Consider the following 20180-nt stretch of genomic DNA (forward strand, 5'->3'; position numbering starts at 1 on the left):
ACATGGAGTAGCTGAATAGTTGTGACATTACTTATTTTCACTTCTTATCGATTTTAATCGGTTCAACTAACGTTTTTAAAGGTCAATACGTTCAAATAACGATTTTAACGTTTATGACCCAGAGATCGGGAAAAAGGGTCTAGCGTAGGGAAGTGGGACTGAGTCGGAGAGAGAGGGTCGATGGCTAGTGCAGGACAGCTGAGGAGTAGGGCGCGGAAGAAGGGACAAGAAGGGAAACGACGGCAGTTACCTACTCTTCATCTTTCATGTTCGTCTGATACTTCGACGGGCGTATTTTCTCGAGAAATTATTATTTAACATTGTAAATAATCCGGTTTTCTTTATTTAAGTTGTTGTTTATGAGTGCAGTATTATTATTCTAATTATTAATAATGATAATTTACGATATTGAAAATATTATTCACCAAAGACGTGTGAAAATATTATCATTTACTTGAGGTTTGATCATAAATATCTAAAATTATTTAGTTAGTAAATATCGTTTGTTTAAAACAAGTAAATGTTTAATAGTTTAGTACCAATGTTGAATATCTAGACGGGTTAATTATTAGTTTAGTTATAAAAGTATTATTTTGTCTACGACGATTATTAATTGTGATTATATTTCTTTAGTTAAAATTTATTGAAAGAAAATTAATGTAATTAATTTTGGAAACAAATTATTGTAAATTTCCAATTTATAAAAAAAATTATTCCAAGTCCCAAGCCGATTTAGTATGGGAATATAAAATGAACGAAATGACGATTATTATTTAAAAGAAAAATATTTTATAAAAGGAATTTTCTAAGTCCCGAGCAAATTTTAGTATGGGAATGTATTCTGTTGAATTTGTATGTAATCTGTTCATATTTGATTGTCAAAGTGAAAAGTAAAACTCAGAATTTGACGAACCGAATGTATATAGAATGAAGGAGTGCCAATTAATTTGATAGTTTGTAAATACCGTATAGATGGCAAAAATGATCACTCCGGTTCGCTGTAAGAGGGTTTTTGGAAAAATGATAAAGCCCAAAAACTTTTCACGAAAAAAACGAGTCTTGTGACAGAGTGTTATTGAGGGAATATTCTTCTACCAATAACAGCTGGAGGGACATTACCTTGGTTCGTCTAGAACACTGGTAAGTACCTTTTGAACTCTCAACAAGATTTGACTTCCCCGGATTTTTGACCCTCTGTCGAAAATCCGGTAGGTAATCACAAGCCGTGTAGGTGGGAGCGGAGAGGATACTCTCCATCCGCTCTCGGGGTAGAGATTTAGGCCCAGGGTGACGGCTAGTCTCCTGGGGAACGGGTAACCAATTTTTGGAGTTTTAGTTCGCGATTTTGACGCTCACGAGAGTAAGAATGCGTGAGAGTTTGTTTTGTACAGACCAGTTTTGATCGGGCCGTGATACGCGTGCGTTGACCGACGTCATGAAGTCATTTTTTTGTATTATTGTCGTTAGATTTAGTTGTTGAGGTTTGATATAACCTAAAATTGTACTACGAGAGTTTTGTTATTTTTTTTGTTGTAACCTTTTTCATTAACCTATTGAATGGATTCTGATAATTAAATGAATATTTTGTTTCTCGATCATAACCTGTTTGACATTTTGACTTTATTTATTTAGACGTAGTTTATTTATAGGTAACTGAGTTCTGTTGGTTTTATTTCGGATTGTATATTGTTGTTTAACCCCCTTTTACCCTGGACTCCGGCGAGCTTCAGATTCGAGCGAGGGGGCGTTTTGTGTCGCAGTATCGTACATATTCGTTCAGCGTTTATTCCTCAAAAGAATAAACACTAAAAAATTACCCGTTACACGTTTAATACGTTGAACTTACATTTTCAATGTCTAATACGCTAAACTCACGATATAAACGTTCGATACGTTGAATCTATGATTCAAAGTTTAAAGCGGGAAGTGTACGTGGCTATCAAACAGAGCTAGGACTTACTTTTCCTGCTTGTATTGAGAATTCTTCAACCAAATGTTGAGTTTTTAAGTTTGAAAATCTAAGGATGAAATAAAGTAATAAGTCAAGAATTATGAACTAAAATCCATTTTTGATCAGAGAATTCAACACATTCTTGACTAAATCGTCGACGAAAAATTTATTTTCTTGTTATTTTCCTCTTAAAGCTGAATGATATTTTATTATCAATTAGTTTTATAAACTATGAATAGTATGATTTGATTTCAGGCACAACTAGGGAAGGAAACTCAGCCGGAAGCTTACATCGTTATGTATTCTGTGATCGACAAGGTTTCTTTTCAACAAGCAGAAGAGCTACTATCAAAGCTTCATGATCAAAATGTGATGAGAACCCGACCTGCTATTTTAGTCGGCAATAAGATTGACCTTGTGCGATCTAGAGTGATTAATTTTCAAGGTATACTTCGATTTCGAGTTGCACATAATCTAAAATCAATTTTATGTCTCTGACTTGAGAATAAAATTATCTTTGATTATACTTGATTAAAAATTTGACTGAACTGTTTTTCCATCGACTACTGTACAATTTTTTTTTTTTTATTCAACAGAAAAATGTTAACCATGATACTAATATATATATATATATATATATATATATATATATATATATATATATATATATATATATATATATAGAGAGAGAGAGAGAGAGAGAGAGAGAGATTAACGGTAATTTATTTTTACTTATTTGTTTTAGATGGAAAATACACTGCGTATTCGTATCATGCAAAATTCATAGAAATATCAGTTGGCATAAATCATAATGTTGATGAGCTACTCGTTGGTGTACTTCATCAAATCAGACTAAAGCGAAAAAGTTTTAATCATGCTACTGCTGGTGATACTGAAAAAATACTAAAAAGTAACCATTGGTATAAATCAAAAAGTATGATGCGAGCAAGTGTAAAAGCTCATAGAGTATTAACATGGTTATTTAAAAAAGAAGATAATAAATTCAAAAATTGTGAAAACTTGCATGTCTTATGAAAGTGTTAAAGACAACTGAGTGTAACTAATGATAAATATATTGAAAATACAACGATGTCTTGGCATGTATTTTTGGCAAAAATATTATTTATCATTGACTCATTTTGTGCGGAATTTTTACTCTAGTACGATACAACCAATATTAGTAAATGACTGCAGTTTTTAATAGTAAATAACCAATTTATCAATAAATTTACTTAAATCAGTCATTAAAATTATATTCATCGGCATATTACAGTTTTTAATTCTACTTTTTCCTGTTAATTTTTAATTTTTTTTTTGTACAGGTGTACTGCATAAGGTAACAATAATTTTACTGGTCAACAATCATTTTGTTACTTTGGTTTATGAGCAGTTTTACAATATATATCCATAGATTCGGTAGAATCTGGCGCCAAGTTCCGTTCAAAAATTCCGTTGTAAACGGCGCGCCAGACTACCGACTGTGTTTACTGTAAGCAGAATGGTATTTCGAGGTTGCAAAATTTTATTTAATTATATGGTACTCCTTTTTCCGAAATTATATATCATAAAAGTAAGTCATACTCTATTTTACTGATATTAATTAATTATAATCAATTATAACATTTAATTCACTTAAAATTATTAAATTTTATCAGTACAAACTATAGTAAGCCCAGAAATTTCGATCCTGACTTTTTTTTCATGGAGAAAAGTCACCGCCACAGACTAGATAAAATAAAAATGTGTAGTAATCTTACTATAGATACGCAACTACACTGAAAAAAGTTAATTCACAGCTTGCATCTACAACCACCAGAGTGCACTGGAATTATTTCTACATAAACTGTAGATTCAACGGGATAGCTCACTGAAGTTAGAACCCCAAATTTTTCTCTTTTAATTTTTGATTTTTTTTTCTATCACGTTTTCAGCTTTTCGTTTATTCTTTATTATTCACTCTCAACATTTGATCGTTCTCCATTTATTTATTTTAAAAAGAATTTATTAATAATGTACTTTTAAGTTAGCCCCCCTGTCGCATTTTTTAATATTTTGGTAGCAATTTGGGTCATCAAGCCTCTATTTTTGATTGTTCATGTATATTTAACATTTGTACTTCACATTTTTTATTTGTTGTTTAATTAACATTTTTAATTAGCTGTATGTATGCATTCTAAATATTTGCACTGCGCATTCGTCAACTTTACGTATATAGACTTTTATCGCGGTCTTTTGAAAATTATAGTGACAAGCACATCTCATGTGTAAAAAATTAAAAAATTTACGAGTGTAATTTTTTAGGAATTACTATTTAATTAATTCAAATAATTAAAAAAAAATTGTTAGACCTCAGCCAATATCAATGTCATTAAGTAAATAAATAAGTAACTAATAAATATTCATTTCATTCTAAATTTTTTAAAAATATCGAGAGAATTGTTAATCAATGCATGTACATTTTTTTTTTTATTTTCATCAATTCTATTTTCATGAATACTACGAACTATTAAAAAAAAAAATCCATAACAATTAACAAAAAATTTCAATACTTTATTAAAATAAAACTTATTATAAAATTATTAAAAACTACACGTTGCCCTTTTGACCTGTGACCTCTATAATTGAAATTACAAGAAAAATACACTTACTCTAATCACTGTGCTGGTCAATATAATTTTCAAAAGTCTGCGCTGAAAGTCTAAACGTAAAGTTGACGCATGCGCAGTGCAAATATTTAGAATACTAATATTCAGCTTATTAAAAATGTTAATTAAACAAGAAATAAACAATTTGAAGTTGGAACAAAGGTTTTTTGTACATGAACAATCATAATCAAAGGTTATTCCCATTAAATAGAGTACCATTCTATGATTTTGTGGTCATTGCCGATAGGTTGCATTGTTATCCAATCAAGTGGATTTCAAATAATTGTAATCTTTAGGTGAAAAGTCTTACAATTATGCGCATGGTGTATTGTGTCATTTACTTACAACAATGTCATAATAACAATAACACTAATAATAAAAATTATGAGACTGAAATTAATTATATCGGTAATACCAAATTGAGGTTAAAAATATCATTATCATTATTATTACTGAATGAATTATTGTTATTATTAAATTAATGTGTATTAGAGAGTATTAAATCCAAATCAACAACTTTTTTAATTCAAAAAAATGTTAAAATTTTTAGTGTATATAAATAAAAATGTAAAATCCCTATTAATAAGATTGTTAATCGCTTTTAACCGCGGAGTTTACGCGGATCAGTCACGTTAAGTTTTTTAATGCTACTAGCTACTATGAGAGAAACAGAATTTCAATTTTTTTATTAGGATTTGATTATCAAAATTAATGAATAAACAACCTATCATATTAGAATAGCTTTGCCTGCATTAATTTATTCATTTATGAATTTTCAATTTTGCGCGGGAAAAATTTAATTTTGAAATTAAGAATGTTAAAATACTTTATAAATACAAAATTTCTAGAACAAACTATCAAACAACTTCATATGTGGATGGTTTTCAAACCTATTCTTTCTATTGAATTTCATTTATTAACTAGACTAAATACACAACAGGCTAAAGATTGTTTGAGTTTTACTTTCTTCCTTCAGGCCAGCAGTTCAAGATTTAGGCAATTCTCATTGGATAGTGTACACATTCTACGACTTTGTAGTCGTTGCCTGTAGGTGGCATTGTTATTCAATCGATCGGATTTCAAATAATTGTAATTTTTAGGCCATAGGTATTACAATTATGCGTATGATGCATTGTCCCCTTTATTAACAATAACGTCATTGTAACAATAATAATAATAATCATTATAAAAATGAAATTTATTATATCGGTAATGATAAATTGATGTTAAAAGTATCATTATCATTGTTTATCAATACCAAAATAATTATTGTTATTGTTAAATTAATGTGTAGTAGAGCATTAAATCTAGATTAACAACTTTTTTAATTCAAAAAAATGTTAAACTTTAACTATATATACATAAAAAATTTAAAATCCCTATTGATAAGCTAGTTAATTGATTGAAACCGAAGAGTTTACACGGGTCAGTCACGTTAAGTTTTTTAATGCTACTAGCTACTATGAGAGAAACAGAATTTTAATTTTTTTGTTAGGATTTGATTTTCAAAATTAACGAACAAATAACCTTTTATATGATAATAGCTTTACCTGCATTAATTAATTTATTTACATATTTCTAATTTTACGCGGGAAAAGTTCAATTTTAAAATTAAGAGGCGAGCAAAAAATTACACTTAACAAAAAGATATGAAATCCGAACAAAAACAGTTTCACTGTAAAAAATTGCGCCAAGTCCACGTTCATAAAACTCATCAACAGATTCGGTAGAATCTGGCGCCAAGTTCCGTTCTCAAGCCAGACTGCCGAGTGTGTATATACCGTAAGCAGAATCGTTTTTTGAGGTTACAAGTTTTTTTTCAAATTTAATTTGATTTTTTTTTTATATGATATTTTATAATAGTAGTTCATGCTTTTTATTACGCGTATTACTTGATTATTATCAATTATCTTTATAATTTCTATTTAAAATTATTAAAAATAATCAGCACAAACTATAGCGACCCAGATTTTTAGATTTTAACTTTTTTCTTATGTAAAAAGCGGACGGCCAGAGACTAAATAATATAACGATGCATGCTAATCTTATAATAGATGGGAAACTACAGTGAAAAAAAGATATTTGACAGCTTGCAATTACACACGCCAGGCGGCGCAAGAATAACTTTTACATGAACTATAGCTTAAAGGGGATAGTTTGCCACCGGAAATGTATTAAATTAAAATTGTCAATTTTTATTATAATTACAAAAAAAACTGAAATCCGAACAAAAACAGTTTCACTGTAAAAAAATCGTGCCAAGTCCACGTTCATAAGACTATTAAGAAAAAAAAATTTTAATTCTTTACAAAAAGATATAAAATAAAAAATTAAAAAATCCAAGTAACCGATATGGTTGTATATGATTTTCGAAAATTAAAAAAAAATTTTTGTAAATTTAAAAATTAAAAGAAACAATTTTGGAACGTACTTGGTGTGCGTTATTGTGTACTTCAATTTTTTTTACGTGTCCTAGCAGATACAATTTAGGAATTTCATAAAAAGTGAAATATTTCGTAACTACGCACACTAGTGATTATTTTTTTTATTGTTATCGAAATTCAGATAATTACGAATGTTGTAATTAAGTCAGAAAGTAAAATCGTACCGAAATTCAGCAATTGCATTGTTGAATTTCGGCTTCGGGGTAACGTCAGCCAGGTATTCGGTGCCAAAAATATTTAATCCGTTGTAAGGAATGTTGTGTACAGTGTCAATTTAATTGACCAAAGTTTGAGATTGCATGCCGAATAAAATTGTGTGGCGGTCTGAGCGCCTCGACGCAACCAACGGCCAAGCCTAATACTAAAATACGCCTCGAAGCCATCACCGGCCAACACCGGAATCAACACGAGTGGCGCCAACGTGCCTAATTGGAACTAGTTTATTATTATTATTATTACAACTAACAGAGGCTACAGCTGTAGCATTCCAAAGAGAAATTATTTTATAACTAATTATTGTTTAATAACTAATTATCATATAATAAAAATATAATTTACTAATTTACGTATTCGTGTGAATTATTGTAGTGGTAGTGAACTAGCACCCCACAATTGGTGACCCCGACGTGATGTAAAAAATAATCTCACGAAAAAGCATCGCGTGCCCGCCAAAATATATAACCGCGGCGGCCATCTTTTACCGTGTTATGTCCAAGGGCGTTTAAGTGGTAGCGTAAACGGTGGAGGTTTGGACTAACGGCTTAAAGAATACGCAACGGAGTTTTTAATTCCGTTGTTTTAATTATTTATGTGGGACGTTTCGACGGACGAATTTACCACGCCTTCGTTTGAGACTGATTACGGATTTTTATTAAGAAAAGATGTACTTACTCTTTGCAGGATTTTTAATTATTACCGGATCCGTGATTCCGGGGCTGCTGTTAGCGCCTTTTCCTGGGTTGGGCCCTCTGATCGGTCCTTGCGGCGGATAGAGTAGGATGGATTGGGCTGCTTATTTTTACGAAATGAATTGATTCGAACAAATTTCACTTCTCTTGACATTTATTTTTATAGACACTAAAACTCTTACACTTTAACAAATATGAATTTTAACGTAATTTAATCAAATGAATTTTATTAATTTGATTGAGCTAACGTCCTCCAGTCCCCCGTAGGGTAAAGTGCGCAAAACTAGCTTTTAAGAAATTTTGAATAACTTAATGACCGGATTCTCGCCTAAGTGCAGAGCAAATTAGAACTTGGAGATTCCGGTTCTTTAGGATTTATTTACTGGCCGAATTCTCGCCTAAGTGCAGGGCAAATTAGAACTTTAAGAATGCGACTCTCTAAGATACTTAAAATTAGTACGTGGCCTGCCGGTTAAACCGCGTCCAAACTTCCTTTAAGTGCAGTGCAAATTAAAGCAAAGGACTCTACAAGGCACGGGCCCGTCAATTAAACGCGGAAGTCGAATTAATTAACAAAGACCGGGAGCGGTCTCCGTTTCTCGTTTTTAAATGCTCGCGGTGCTGAGTTTGCAGAAGTCCCCGCTAGTCAACCAGCAGTCGCGTAGCTTATATTTTATTGTGGCTTTCGCGCATGGAGAAGTCTTCCATCTGCGCGGGTGATTTAAATTTAAAGAAAAATTTTGGGGTGGACATAACATTCCCCGGAAAAGCGAGAAGCTAGTATAGTTTTTCGGTTTTCCTATGGCCACCTTCCCCATAAGCGAGAGCCACTTACAAATTTTGATTTAACTTAGTATAATTTGACGTAAAGAGAAGAGTAACAGGAGGAGTCATCTAGTGCTTGCTATTTAATTTAATTTATATTTTAATTCTGCACAGTGTTACATTGTACATATTTTGCTGACAATGATCTTTCTTATCTCGTTTCGCTTGCCTCTCGAGTTTCACGTAGCCGGATAGAGTGTTAGTGTGCTTCAAACCGTGAGTTGTTTCAGTTAAAAAAATGTATACATGCGAGACCAATTTCGAGGGATATGGTACTTGGTACCAGATGGTCCTAATGGTGTATGGGGAGAGGGTAAGTAAGGCATTATTTTAAGAGAAAAAAATTTTTAAAATTTTTTTTTTTTTTTTTTTTTTTTTCTAGGATTTGAGAAGGGCGGTTCGGCTCTTGGCGGGGTTGGCACGTCCTATCCATCCTCGAGAAGCTTTATTTTTGGCTTCTTGCCTGGTGACCCTATTTGGCTCTCTGCCTCCCGAGGTCGTGGAGGCAGTGGTCTTCTTCGGATTCCAGGACCTAGCGATGGTCGCGGAGGTCCAGGATTTTGAAGAGGTGCTCGCCCCCAACCACGAGGATATCGAACATTTAAGGATCGCCTTGCTCGAGGCGGTCTTTAATGGTTTGGTCACTATGGGGTAGAGGTATGTTACGATATGCTTCATGGTTACTATTTAAGAAAATAACTTTATTTTTTTTTTTATTGTTCTTTTCTCTTTTGTTGCAGGCCAGACATATCGGGTGTCTCCGCTTCCGCCGAGAACTGGACGCGTCTTCTCGTCGAAGATAAATAAAAAAATGTAAAGAAAGATATATTTTATAATATTATATGTATTCAAAGACACAACAAAAAGTGTTCTTTTTGTTATGTCCAAGGGCGTTTAAGTGGTAGCGTAAACGGTAGCTGCAAACTCAGCACCGCGAGCATTTAAAAACGAGAAACGGAGACCGCTCCCGGTCTTTGTTAATTAATTCGACTTCCGCGTTTAATTGACGGGCCCGTGCCTTGTAGAGTCCTTTGCTTTAATTTGCACTGCACTTAAAGGAAGTTTGGACGCGGTTTAACCGGCAGGCCACGTACTAATTTTAAGTATCTTAGAGAGTCGCATTCTTAAAGTTCTAATTTGCCCTGCACTTAGGCGAGAATTCGGCCAGTAAATAAATCCTAAAGAACCGGAATCTCCAAGTTCTAATTTGCTCTGCACGTAGGCGAGAATCCGGTCATTAAGTTATTCAAAATTTCTTAAAAGCTAGTTTTGCGCACTTTACCCTACGGGGGACTGGAGGACGTTAGCTCAATCAAATTAACAAAATTCATTTGATTAAATTACGTTAAAATTCATATTTGTTAAAGTGTAAGAGTTTTAGTGTCTATAAAAATAAATGTCAAGAGAAGTGAAATTTGTTCGAATCAATTCATTTCGTAAAAATAAGCAGCCCAATCCATCCTACTCTATCCGCCGCAAGGACCGATCAGAGGGCCCAACCCAGGAAAAGGCGCTAACAGCAGCCCCGGAATCACGGATCCGGTAATAATTAAAAATCCTGCAAAGAGTAAGTACATCTTTTCTTAATAAAAATCCGTAATCAGTCTCAAACGAAGGCGTGGTAAATTCGTCCGTCGAAACGTCCCACATAAATAATTAAAACAACGGAATTAAAAACTCCGTTGCGTATTCTTTAAGCCGTTAGTCCAAACCTCCACCGTTTACGCTACCACTTAAACGCCCTTGGACATAACAACCGCATTCAGTGCGAATAAAATATAAAAAGAAATTTAAAAAAAAAAAAAAAAAAAAAAACAACAAAATAATTATCAAGTTACACTCAACTAAAAAAACCAAAATGGGCATTGATCATAGTCCAACACAAAAACTAGACGACCACAATCGAAGTCTGATTGACTGCACCGAAGAAGAGTTGTTGGGTTACGGCGTAGACGGCGAGCCCAGGCACGCGAAAAACAACAAAACGTCAACTAACAAACCGGACACAAAAATATCTGGCACGTCCAACAAGAACTTGTTTGGTAATCCCATTATCCAATTAACCGACCAAACATCCGGTGGTTCGAACCAGGACAACATCACGCCTGGTGATACTGGGAGTACAAGCACACCACAAAGCACAACAAACCCAGGTATGCTAAACCCACTTACATTACAACAACTAATTGCTTTTAATAACATGATCCAGAGAAATCAACCAGCCAATACACCAACGGAAAAACCAAAAATGCCGGTGTTCATGAAAGAAAGACCAGAAATTTGGTTCATTACGGTAGAAGCCGTATTTGACACCGCTGGAATAGTCGATGACAGAGTAAAATATGTCAATGTCATCAGGGAACTAGACGCAGCAACGATTGATCAACTTGCTGATGTGATCCGTCAAGAACCAGCTGCAGAAAAGTACCAAACTCTAAAAACAGCTATTCTCTCACGACTCTCTGATTCTAGACAAAAGCAGGTGCACAAACTCATCAGTGAAACCACCCTGGAGGGCAAAACACCATCACAACTACTGCGTAAAATGCGTGAACTGGCCAATGGTGCCGTGGACGACTGCGTACTACAACAGTTATGGTTGGACGGACTTCCTCCGAACATCAAGCCTCACCTCATCACCACAAGCAAACTTCCGCTGGAAACAGTGGCTGAATTTGCGGACAGTTTCATGGAAGTCTTGGGACCATCTCCATCTGTCATGGCTATGTCTCGACAAAATTCGATCCAGAACGGGACCAACTTTGAGTTAAAAATGCTAGAATTACAGCAGACGCTTGGAACGTGCATGAAGGAGATCCAAGACTTGAAAATACAGCAACAAAGCATACAACAATACATGAAGAATCATCATGCGCAACAACAACAACTCATACAGCAACAAACAGAGTTCCAACAAGCTGCTCATCATCAGAAGTATCAACAATGTCAACGCGGAAGGTCTCCAACTCCAACACGCAATGGCATCTGTTTCTTCCACAACAAATTCGGGGCTGAAGCGCGAAAATGCATTTTACCATGCACTCTGGCTCCAGACTTCCTTGCAAAGCAACAGGAAAACTAGAACCGCTGTCATCACTCGGAGCAGTGCATAACAGCGAAACAATCTTCCCTAAAGAGCTCCGACTTCACATCTTCGATAATAATACCCGCCAGCAATTTCTGATTGATTCTGGTTCGATAGTATCCATCTTGCCTGCAAAAATTTACAAAAAAAACCAAGAAGTCAACTCGTTGACGCTCTACGCAGCAAATTCAACACAAATAAACACCTACGGTACCAAGCTTATCAACCTTGAACTAAACTTACGCCGGGATTTCTCCTGGACCTTCATCGTGGCTGACGTCGACACAGCTATCATCGGAGCGGACTTCCTCGCACACTACAATCTTCTCATCGACTTAAAAAACCAGCAACTAATCGATCCTATCACACAAATCTCATCCAAGGGACGATTTATCGCTACGCAACTACACGGCATTTCGACCATAAAATCGGACCTGCCGCCTAGATACTTCGAGCTTCTCAAACAATACATTGAGATAACCAAACCCATTGGTAAACTTCAACTAAGTCCCAACGATTTCGCACACAGGATCATAACTAATGGACCTCCAGTCACAGCGCGCCCCCGCAAGCTCTCAGGTGAAAAAGCTGCTGCTGCAAAGGCACAGCTTAAAGAACTCTTAGATGCTGGTATAAACAGGCCGTCAAAGAGCAAATACGCCAGTCCCATACGCATGACTCACAAAAAGGACAACAGATGGAGAATGTGCGGCGACTACAGGAAGCTCAACGAGTCCACTGAACCTGACAAATATCCACCTCCATTCACCATTGACTTATTTCATCGCCTTCGCGCCAAGAAAAGATTTTCGAAACTGGATCTGGAAAAAGCATTTCTACAACTACCGGTACACCTGGACGACGTGGAAAAAACAGCGATAATTACTCCCTGGGGCTTATACGAATACCTGGGAATGCCCTTCGGGCTGAAGAACGCTTCACAGACTTACCAAAGGTTCATGGACCAGCTTTTCAGAGACCTAAACTTCGTCTTCGTCTACATTGACGATATTCTAATCTTCTCCAACAGCGAAGAAGAACATCTAGAACATGTCAAAATCGTTCTTGACAGACTAAAAAAGCATAGCTTGGTCATCAATGTCAAGAAGTGCGTTTTCGATCAACACAAAATCGACTTTCTTGGTTACACCATCAACCAGGACGGTTACACACCAACTAGCGAACGTGTTGACGCCATTCTACAATTTCCCAAGCCTGAAACCGTGTGTGAACTCCGCAGGTTCCTGGGAATAATTAACTACTACAGAAGCTGCATCCCAAACGCGGCAAATATCATGTTGCCACTCAACAACTACTTACGTAAGTCTATCAAGAATGACAAAACAAAAATCAACTGGACCTCTGAAGCAGACGAAGCCTTCGAAGCTTGCAAACACGAACTTGCAAAGTTTACTCTACTTACATTTCCATCCTCAACCGAACCTCTTGCCCTCACCACGGACGCCTCATCCTCGGCTATTGGCGCCAAACTCGAGCAGCTGGAAGGTGACACCTGGAAGCCAATCGGATTTTTCTCCAGAAAGTTAAGCGAAACTGAAAGAAGATACAGCACCTACGACCGTGAACTCTTGGCAATCTTTGCAGCTACAAAATTTTTCCACTACCTCCTGGAGTGTCGGAAATTCGTCATCAAAACTGATCATAAACCTCTTACCTACGCTTTTAAGCAAAAACTAGATAAAGCCTCTGAGAGACAACTCCGTCAGCTGGACTACATCTCGCAATTATCAACTGACATAGTCTACGTTAAGGGCGATGATAACGTGGTCGCGAATGCTCTGTCTCGCATCAACACTATTAACATGCCCACAGTTCTTACTCCATTGAACATTCATCAGGAACAGCAAGTCGATGAAGAATTTCCGAATCTGATTCGAAATTCAACGTCATTGAAGCTGCAGAAATTATCTATCGATGGTGTAGACATTTATTGCGAAATCTCAACTGGGATCGTAAAACCTTACATCCCACTGGCTCTACGAAAAGCAGCTTTTGACTCTGCGCACAACTTGTCTCATCCAGGACGTAAATCCACCTCAAATAAACTCCGTGAAAAATACACCTGGCCAGGAATCCGAAAAGACGCTCTGAAATGGTCCCGAGATTGCCTCGCATGTCAGAAGGCTAAAATCCACCGCCATATAAGAATTAAGCCCAATCACTTGGAAGCTCCAGACAACAGGTTCAATCACATTCACATGGACATCATCTTCCTACCTAAAGTCGGTGAGTATCAATATTGTCTGACAATTATTGACCGCTTTACTCGCTGGCCTGTTGCAGTGCCTATCAAAGACATGACAGCTGATACCGTGGTCACGGCTCTGTTTGACCATTGGATTTCTCACTACGGCACTCCGCTGCAAATCACCACGGACCAAGGAACTCAATTTGAATCCGCACTTTTCAGCGCAATTGCCCAACTTGTCGGTGCGCAAAAAACTCGAACAACGCCTTACCATCCGCAGTCCAACGGCATTGTTGAGCGAATGCACCGCACGTTAAAAATGGCTTTGATGTGCTCTCCAAAACCCTGGACCGAAATTCTTTCGACGGCATTGCTTGGACTACGTACCAGTTTCAAGGAAGACATTCAAGCAACTCCTGCTGATCTACTATACGGAACTTCTCTAAGGGTACCTGGAGAATTTTTTACGTCAGCTGAAGTACCAGCTAATCCTCAAATCTTCGTCGAGAAACATCGAGAATACATGCGTGGCTTGAGACCTACAACCACGGCTCATCACAACAAAGCCCGAATCTTCATCCTCAAAGACTTGGACACCTGCTCGCATGTCTTCGTACGCTGCGACCATGTTAAAGCACTGCTGGAAGCTCCCTACGCGGGTCCGTACAAGGTTATAAAACGCATCTCTGATCGCGTCTACAATCTAGACATTAACGGCGAGGAAAAACATGTGTCAATTGAACGCCTTAAACCTGCCTACATCGCCAAAAATGATGATGACAATCCAGTCACTGAAGAACCATCAACTCCGTCTCCAAACTTGACGCACCAATGGGGTTCCGTCATGGACAAACCTCAGAAGACGTACACAAGAAAGGTAACTTTCAAAGTTCCCGCCGAAATTCACTCGGAGGGGAGTGGTTGTGGCGGTCTGAGCGCCTCGACGCCACCAACGGCCAAGCCTAATACTAAAATACGCCTCGAAGCCATCACCGGCCAACACCGGAATCAACACGAGTGGCGCCAACGTGCCTAATTGGAACTAGTTTATTATTATTATTATTACAACTAACAGAGGCTACAGCTGTAGCATTCCAAAGAGAAATTATTTTATAACTAATTATTGTTTAATAACTAATTATCATCTAATAAAAATATAATTTACTAATTTACGTATTCGTGTGAATTATTGTAGTGGTAGTGAACTAGCACTCCACAATTGACGAGAACCCAGGTCCATCTACGTGCGTAACTAGGAACTATACCTCGAGCTTTGTCCCGTATATTGCCCGCCGGGTAACAACAGTTACCGACGGTTTACTTACCCGCCGCGGCGGATAATTGATCGATCGCTTGTATCATCGAACCAGTATACGACAAATCGATGCTATTGATAAATGCGAAATTGGTTGTTAGGAAAGAAATACGAAACAGTATATTTTTTTTTTGTTGTTGATTTAATTTTTATTTAAAAATTTGTTATTACGAAAGAAAGGCTACGACAATTATATTTTTGTAATTTTTTTTTAAACTCAAATTTATTTGTTACGAAGAAAGTGGCGATAATTAATTATATTGATGAAGTCGAAATTTTTGTTGTTAGGAAAATAAACGCGAACTAGAACATTTTTTTTCCTTCTCTTTGTTAATTTTTTTGAATTGGTTAATACGAAGCGGCGACATTTAATTTGTTTTGTTGAGAAATTCGAAATTTGTTGTTACGATACGATAAGCGAAACGATTATTTTTTTTTTTTTTTTTTTGTTGTTGGCGATAATAAAGCGAATGCAATTAATTTCCTCAATTCGAAATTTTGTTTGTTAAACGAACCAAGAATAACTCATTATTTGTAATTTCGGTCAGATTCAGATTCTTTTTTTTTATTGAATAGTCCCTGCGCACTACTTGTTTCTTTGAGCTGTCTCTATTTTTCTATTCTCTGGTGGTAAAATTATTCCGCCTCGATTTCTACACTCGCTCTACAAAATTTAGGATCTCTTCGACGTTGACCTGCCGCCCGACGACGATCAATTGCTGAATTCGAACCGCGGAACGTAACGTTCCTGGCGCACAACAAGCTACGAACCAGGTAAGCCAACATTTAGGTGGAACTCCCCGGCGCTGTCGACGCTAGCACCGTGAAGAAAAACCCATCAGCTCTAATTATATAATATATGATTTCATACATTGTTATGTTTATAGATTCACATCAGTGAAGTATACTCAACGAATTAAAAACACTGCTTACTGGATTAATATCAGTTTCAGTGAAAAAATCCGTTTCGAAAATTTTTTTCAGATTTTTAGTGAAAATATCTGTCAATATGGTAGTCTGGTGAAGATATCTGAAATAACACAAAATTTTTTAATTCAATTTTTTTCAGTTCCGTCATTAAGCTTTCATGAAGTAACTTGATCATGCTTCGTTTAATTGTAATTAACACATTTTGATTGGCAATCACACCGCATTTTCTCAATTTAGTCGGCCATACGTTTTATTTTTTAATCAACTCAATTTTCGCAGTGATTCCACGACAGAGTCAATGTATGCAGGCGTATTCACTTGTAAGCAAATTTCATAACCGAACAGGAGAGGGCGTTTTATTGAAATCATAAACGATGTGCGGAGAATTTAAAAATTTCAAATAAAATACGTATGCCATGTTGATTTTACCTAACTTTTGTTAAACGTATCATAAAATAATATTTCATTAATTACATTTATGCATTTTATAGGTTGACTTACTTATAAATGTTGAAACATTAAAAGGATGTTCATGTATCCTGAAAAAATTTGGGGTACTCAATGACGCGCGCCAAGTACGATAAAAAAATTTTTTTCTTAATTTTTAAATTTTCAACAAATTTTTTTCAATTTTTTCAACATTATGACGGTTTCTTGGTATTTTTTTGTATTTAACTTTGTTTTGTATAGAATGAAAATTATTGTAACGAGTCTTATTTTTTTTGCAAAGTGCAAATGTTATTGAGATGAGTTTTATGAACCTGGACTTGGCGCAATTTTTTACAGTGAAACTGTTTTTGTTCGGATATATATATACTAGCTGACCCGGCAAACGTTGTTTTGCCATATATGTTATTTCTAGGAAACATTTTTATAGTTAAATAAAAATAATTATCTACTATAAGTGTGCGGGGAAGTATTTATAATCGAATGCATTATAAAGAATAAAAGTATGTTTTATTTAGGTTAATAAATAAATCTTTATTAGAGTAACGAATATATTTTAAATAACAGTCTTTGATAGCTATCTAAACATCAAAAATAAATATTTATATTTTTACTATCAATTATGGCAGTTGAAAAAAAAAAAAAATTAATCTCTTAGCGCAATAGAGTGTACAATAATTTTGGTTAGTCCGTCTTTAGCTAACACAAACAAACTGGATGGTTTTCCCACGCGAGAACATCCCACATATAGTTGTCCGTGGGAGAAGCACGGTGTTTCCAAATTTAAGCCACATACAGACAATGTTTGTCCTTGTGACTTATTGATTGTCATAGCGAATGCCAATCTAATTGGGAATTGAGTGCGTTTGAATTCAATTGGCACATCTGTAGGAATCATAGGGATTCGTGGCAGCAACACATTTTCGCCTTGAAACTTGCCATTCAAGATGATGGCTTCAATAACGTTTTTCATTAATTTTTTAATGACTAATCGTGTGCCATTACATAGCCGTGGTGGGTATAAGTTTCGAAGTAGAATAATCGGCGATCCAACCTTCAATTTTAAAAATGTGGTGGCATGCCTGGCAAATCCAATGAATTTAAGAACTCAATTGGATAATTCACAGTCTCGTTGGTATCGCAAACTGCATCGATAGATTTATATGACACCACGTCCCCAGGCAACAGCTGTTGTATCTTTAAATTTAACCCATTGACGTCCACATTTTTAGCTGTCAAGATCGTTCTTTCTGCCAGCCACTTATGATTTGCATATTGTGTGTGTACGTCGGGAAATATGTGATCGATGAGACTATTTTGCGAGTCGATGATTGTGCAGAAGTCCGTCTGTAATTTTATGCATCCAGTGTTTTCATGTACAGCCACTTTCCCATCGCCAATATCTAACAGTTGTTTAGAGAAAGTTTCGGCGGATGGATCCTGAAGCATTTGAACGCGCATGTTCACCGTCAGTTGTACTTTTTTAACATTACGCCATAGTCGCGATGATTTTAAGCACGCGTTGATTTCATCAGCGTAGGTTGAACGCGGAATAACGGGAAGTGTTTGTCTGAAATCACCTGAAAGGAGTAACAAAGTGCCGCCAAATAGTTTATCGTTGTATTTTATATCCTTTAATGTCCTATCCAATGCCTCAAGCGAATGTTTGTGTGCCATAGTGCATTCATCCCAGATAATAATTTTACATTGTTTTGTAACGGGTATTTTTCCGGTTTCCAAGAGGAGTGAATTTTAACCGTTGGTGATTTGGACAAAACTTCCTCAAATATCTATATCCCCTAGCTCGAATGAAATCTCGCCGGAATCCAGGATCTTTTCAGGGATAGCTTATATTACTTATAAATGAAATTTGAGCCTGATTATAATTAGTACTCTATTTATTTAAGACAACAAACAACAAATATCGAAATTTAACTTATAAAATTTACAAACTTTATATCAAACTTTACTATATCGCACATAACCCGCACACACCATTTGTTTTCCCGTTTTTCAGTGCCACCTGGTGGCCAAACTCTATCTACTACCTTTACGCAGTAGTATTCCTATTTTACTGACGGTTGCGCACGGCCCTACCTGCCCTTAATCCCGTCTGGGTGCTTGGAAAGCAACCCTTCCCGGCCCTACTTACCCCTAGTTCCCTCTGGGTGCTTGGAAAGCAACCCTATCCGGCCCTACTTAGTGGCCAAGTTTCCCCCAATGGACAAGTCAGCACTTACCTGGTTCCTGGTCGGAGACAAGGTAGGAGTTCCTTGGTTCCTTCCTAGTGAATGGTCTTCTACTGGGAAGGTTATAACCACTGGGAAACTTGGTTAATTTTCCCGTCAATTAAAATCGCTTTTGTCATTTCCTAAACCTTTCTCCAAGAGTGAAAGATCTTGGAAAATTATCGCCATCTATCGCTCGTCGTCAAACTTCAGATTTTTCCATTATTTAAATCTGATCAAATATCAAATTCATCCATCAATTTCAACAAATTATAATAAATTTCGCACAAAATCAATTCCACACAAAAGTCGTTCGGGACTTAGAAAAAAAAATAACATTTGTCAAGTAATAATTTTTACCAAAATAATTTCCCATACTAATTTCATTTCTGGGACTTAGTAAAAAAAGTTAATTCACAATGAAAATAATTAATAATTATTCAGATATTTTGAATCTGTTCGAGAATTTAATTAATTCTTTCTTTGAGGTAAAATAAATTTTTGTTCTTTAAAAGAACAAAAATTATCGGCACGCAGTTTCGCTTATGTTAGCTTAAGTTAGCTCGTCGGTTTTTACTGTAAACGAACGAGCGGCAAAATTCTTCGCCACCTCTTGCCGCGGTGGCGTACTCAACCATTCGCGCGCATTTTCAAATAAATCTCAGTCAAGTATTTAAAACTAAATAAACTTTTTCATTAAACAAAAATAATTCGTGATGTTGGATAAACATTATAGTTAAATGATAATTATTTTTAAATAAAATACAAAAGAAATGTAAATGAACAAAACAAAAAAAAAACATTTTTAGTATTTTAAATACGCTCCGGTATTAATAATAATAATAATAATAATAGTAATAATAATAATGATAATAATGATGACACAAAAAAATAAATTCTGCTGCTCCGCCGTCTCGCTCGCACTCACTTTCCACCATCACAGTTTCAGCACTGTGGCCATAGACGATTGTTTTTTTATGTTGCACATTGCATCTGGATTATTTTGAATGTTTAACGGCAGCTTAAATGCTGAATGAGCTGTTCTGCCTCCATCTAATAAAGTTGCTGCAATGCCAGAAGATGCAACGGCCAATGCGATGCCATTTTTTGATCATATCTCGGCAAGAAGTAGCGTAATAAGAAATGTTTTGCCAGTCCCACCTGCTGCATCTAAAAAAAAGAATCCTTGTCCT

General features: G+C 35.9%; 3 protein-coding genes across 3 annotated transcripts in view; 2 read left to right on the forward strand and 1 right to left on the reverse strand.

Moving 5' to 3' along the window:
- Rgk3 (Rad, Gem/Kir family member 3) overlaps positions 1 to 2993 on the forward strand; it is a 93955-nt gene extending 90962 nt beyond the window's left edge. The window contains exons 5-6 of the mRNA XM_074240620.1: positions 2207 to 2396; positions 2697 to 2993. Of these exons, the coding sequence (XP_074096721.1) occupies positions 2207 to 2396; positions 2697 to 2986 (480 nt within the window). The 3' untranslated portion in view covers positions 2987 to 2993. The remainder of the gene's footprint in view (positions 1 to 2206; positions 2397 to 2696) is intronic.
- Positions 2994 to 8043: 5050 nt separating this feature from the next.
- On the forward strand, positions 8044 to 9552 carry LOC141525959 (uncharacterized). Its single transcript, XM_074240673.1, has 3 exons — positions 8044 to 9086; positions 9156 to 9430; positions 9514 to 9552. The coding sequence occupies exons 1-2, from the start codon at positions 9012 to 9014 to the stop codon at positions 9426 to 9428; spliced, it is 348 nt and encodes a 115-aa protein (XP_074096774.1). The 5' UTR covers positions 8044 to 9011; the 3' UTR covers positions 9429 to 9430; positions 9514 to 9552.
- Positions 9553 to 17821: 8269 nt separating this feature from the next.
- On the reverse strand, positions 17822 to 18436 carry LOC141525919 (ATP-dependent DNA helicase pif1-like). Its single transcript, XM_074240621.1, has one exon. It carries the CDS (start codon positions 18434 to 18436, stop codon positions 17822 to 17824), a length of 615 nt encoding a protein of 204 aa, XP_074096722.1.
- Between the last annotated feature and the right edge of the window lie 1744 nt (positions 18437 to 20180).

Source organism: Cotesia typhae, unplaced genomic scaffold (genome assembly GCF_013202065.1).
Source record: "Cotesia typhae breed Kobodo isofemale line unplaced genomic scaffold, CoteBio_Ctyphae contig_28, whole genome shotgun sequence".
Classification (NCBI taxonomy): domain Eukaryota; kingdom Metazoa; phylum Arthropoda; class Insecta; order Hymenoptera; family Braconidae; genus Cotesia; species Cotesia typhae.